At 38.9% G+C, this 3878-nt stretch overlaps 1 protein-coding gene across 1 annotated transcript; it reads left to right on the forward strand.

Moving 5' to 3' along the window:
• Nucleotides 1-2237: 2237 nt before the first annotated feature.
• On the forward strand, nucleotides 2238-2732 carry MELLADRAFT_84439 (uncharacterized protein; the record flags this gene model as incomplete). The annotated part of the gene is made up of 5 exons (XM_007407768.1): nucleotides 2238-2250; nucleotides 2410-2509; nucleotides 2560-2577; nucleotides 2628-2645; nucleotides 2714-2732. 5 exons carry the CDS (start codon nucleotides 2238-2240, stop codon nucleotides 2730-2732), a joined length of 168 nt encoding a protein of 55 aa, XP_007407830.1.
• Between the last annotated feature and the right edge of the window lie 1146 nt (nucleotides 2733-3878).

Here is a 3878-nt window from a genome sequence, read left to right on the forward strand (position 1 = left end):
CAAATGTTTCATATCTTCTTTGGATTTGTTAATCATTATAATTTCCAAAGAATCTCAAAGCTTAATAACCTTTGTTTTCTTTTGATGTACAGCCGTTGTAAGATCTATTGGTAGATTTTTGAAAAGTTTTGTTGTCGTCAGATTTAACTTCTGAAGTCAAAAACCTCAAAATCATGACACTCTCAGACTAACTCAATTGTTTTTGTGCTAGATTGGACCAATGGGCAGTAGAGTTATCAATCTCAGAAGGGTTTTTTCAAGTTTTTGACCTTTGCGTTAAATCTGGTGACAACACAACAATTGCAAAATCTACCAATAGATCTTACAACGGCTGTAAGCCTCCTGAGAGCAGGCCTGCTTGGACCTCCCAATCTGAAGAGATTGAAAACTTCAATGAAGTGGGATTTGTTTCAATTTTTGTATGAATGCAAAGTGAATTCCTTTGATATTTATCCACGATCAAAATTTTGACAAGGGAAATGGTTAATTTTCATGTTTGACAACTGATCTCATGTTAACCCGCTCACCAGGATGACCGTAACATTGATTGCACAGCCTTTATAGATAAAAATATCAATCTTCAAAAAAAGAAGCCTGTTCCTTTTGACCACTTGATTGATCATGATTATGAATTTCAAGCCCAGCAATCAGTCTGCTCACCTTCCAGAAGCAGTTCAAGACTTTGTCATGGATTGCTGGTCCAAGCCTTTTCTGGTTATGGTATAACTTAATAGTAATACTCTTGACCAAAGCCTTTCCTGTTCAATGTTTTAGAAGGAGAAATTTGTTGTCTTCTATGGTTTCCAGACTGGTGCAGCCAAAGAGTAAGTAACACTGGGCAAATGTAGTATTTTTCCCAAGTGAAAAATGATTGACCTGAAGGACAAACAAAATTGAAAAAGGTGGAATTCTGCATTCATTCTTCATGTGCATTAACACTGCATTTTTCTGCATTGATGCTGCATTTTTTTTCATTAATGGTGCATTAATGGTGCATTTTTATGCATTAACATAGCATTTTTAATCATTTTTGACATTAATTCTAATCATTTTGCATAGCCGAAAAATACTACATCTGTGCAGTGTAAGCAGATTGGCAAAGAATGTTACACTTTGATATGGAATCAGTAGTCTGGTTGTTGATCAAGATGAGTGTTTTATCTCACATTGTACGGATGAACCTCAGTCTGACTTTGTCCTCATGATCCAACTATGATCAACAGTTGTGACTTGGATACAGTCAATCATATGGCTGAAGATCAATTAGTGGTTTTTGTGATGGCTAATTATGGCAAAGGGGATCCCACAGACAATACAGTCAACATGCTCAAGTGACTCAAGACTACACCTCAAGATCAGCTCAACCTCAGAAACTTGAAGTTTGTCATTTTTGTGTTGGAATTGTAGATGTGAGCAATTTTGTTACTCATGTGTCTTCCTCATCTTTGTTTTCCGGTACTTCATCTTTACTTCCTGCACGTAAGTGGTCTAACATGGAGGACTGTTGAATGAATGCCAGTCCTTGAGTTTGCTTGGGTTCATCCACATACAGAAACATTCTTAGGCCTAATTATATTGTTGGGGCTTGCTTCACACAATATCTGAAAGATGATAAGTCATTGAAATCCTATTCCACTCGGGTTGAGTGGATTTCAAACCGATTTGCTGGTTCTTATGTATTTCTAAACTGTCAAGGTGTGGTGGGCAAGATCATAGACAAAGAGCTACCAGGAACAGGGGAAAAGGGACAAAGGGGTACCAAAAATTGGAGACTTAGAAATGGGAGACATTGAAAAGTCTATGGAAGAAGGTCAGCCCATTTGAAATTGTGCCACATGTACCCCACATTTTCCACTACGCTTGGACTGATGTTCTTGATGGCTTATCTCAGATTATCCCGCTTGGAAGGGCCCAATGTGGTTAGTCTTCCAGGCTGAGATCAGTTGGAAGGAAAGTGCTTGAGGTGATGTAATAGACTTTGATGCCATATTTTTTAACAATGTGAAGGTGTGTTATGAGTCTGTGGAACAAAGTGTCCCTGAGTGGGTCTGAGTTGGTACAAACGTTCCAGTAGATTGGGAGTCCATGAAATAAAATATGAAACTTTAGAGTCCATGTCTCAGGATAAAGGAGTGGTCAAAGGTGATGCTATCACAAAAGGGTCAAAGAAAACACATGCAAGGTAATCACACGGCTATTACTTTCAAGGGCTGATAGATCAATCATACAAACTGACAATGTATGGCACATGTGTAGCTTGTTACCATGTCCTGAAGATCAGTGTCTAAGTGGTAGAGAGAGAGCTGTGCGGCGCCCGCCGCTGATAGGGCTAGTATCTTTGGATAGAGAAACATCCCTCTTTTAGCCCCCAGAGATTGCGATCATACCTGATAGCTTAAACTAATCAAGTGTCTATCCTGTTATCTGTACCTATCTTTCAGGTCAGAGCTCGTAGTATAGGCAGCGTAGGAGTGTTTACTTTACTTATCAGTGCTTTGCACTTTTTCAGGTCAGAGCTTGTTGTATAGGCAGCATAGGAGTGTTTACTTTACTTATCAGTGCTTTGCACTTTATCAGGTCAGAGCTTGTTGTATAGGCAGCGTAAGAGTGTTTACTTTACTTATCAGTGCTTTGCACTTTATCAGGTCAGAGCTCGTTGCATAGGCAGCGTAGGAGTGTTTACTTTACTTATCAGTGCTTTGCACTTTATCAGGTCAGAGCTCGTTGTATAGGCAGCGTAGGAGTGTTTACTTTACTTATCAGTGCTTCACACTTTATCAGGTCCCGTGTTCTGAGACTCCAAACATATTTATAATGGACCTCTTGATGTCTTTGTCACCAAAACAAAGGGCTCGAAATTCAAAAACCTTACCTTCAATCAGGGTATGTGTGTGTGGCTTGTGCGTCAAGCCTTGCCATGGTCTCGACCAGGGGATCCATGGCTTTGGGCATGTATCAACTATATCCGACCTGAAGCAAAACTATTTGGGAGGCATTGGGCAGCTTATGAGGCCAAACGCCTAAACTTGTCCATGAAGGCTCAAGTTCTCAAGGGACTAAAGGTATGACACACCATTTTAGAACTGTAATCTATTGATATAAATTCTGATTGTTAATATTATTATTAATGTGTCAACCAGGGCTTGGCTTCAAGATTCTCAATGCAACACAATGTGTGGACGTCTAAAGGAAATCGACATGGTTTCATATGTGCCAATATCACATATATCAATCCATCATGGAAGTACGTCTCTTGTCACCTTACACTCACTGCAAACATTATTCAACTTCCCCAAGTGGGCAGGAAAAAATGATTAGGAGTATGATTTGTCATAAAATGATCTATCACTCCACACCTGAGCCATAACACCCACACTACATATGTGTAGCAGGCTCAGTGAATATATGGTTATCATGTACATACAGTTCTGCTCAGTTATATGCTCATCAGGATAAGTTATTCATATGTAATACATGCTGTACCCTTTTTGAGATTGAAAAAAGCATTCAAAAGATTGACGACATACACTGACTCAATGTTTTGGTGTGATCTCATCAACTCAAATGCATGTAACACCCTTTCTGTTACTAAGAAATAGCTTCAACAATATTGCCTGAGCAGCTACAGATTTATATGTAGTGAATTTTTGGGACAATTTTTTCAAAGTCAAAAAAGTTACATGTGGTATAACATGTGATTTAATTATTCTGATGGGCAAAAAACTGAGCAGACCTGTATGTACATGATAGACAACTATTGACTTAGCTTGCTGCACATATGTAGTGTGGGTGAAATGGCTCAGGTGCGCAGTATGAGATTCTTTTATGACAAACTGTACTATTAATCATTTTCCTCTTCCAAATTGGGGAAGTTGAAT

Source organism: Melampsora larici-populina, assembly GCF_000204055.1.
Source record: "Melampsora larici-populina 98AG31 unplaced genomic scaffold MELLAscaffold_10, whole genome shotgun sequence".
NCBI classification, from domain to species: domain Eukaryota; kingdom Fungi; phylum Basidiomycota; class Pucciniomycetes; order Pucciniales; family Melampsoraceae; genus Melampsora; species Melampsora laricis-populina.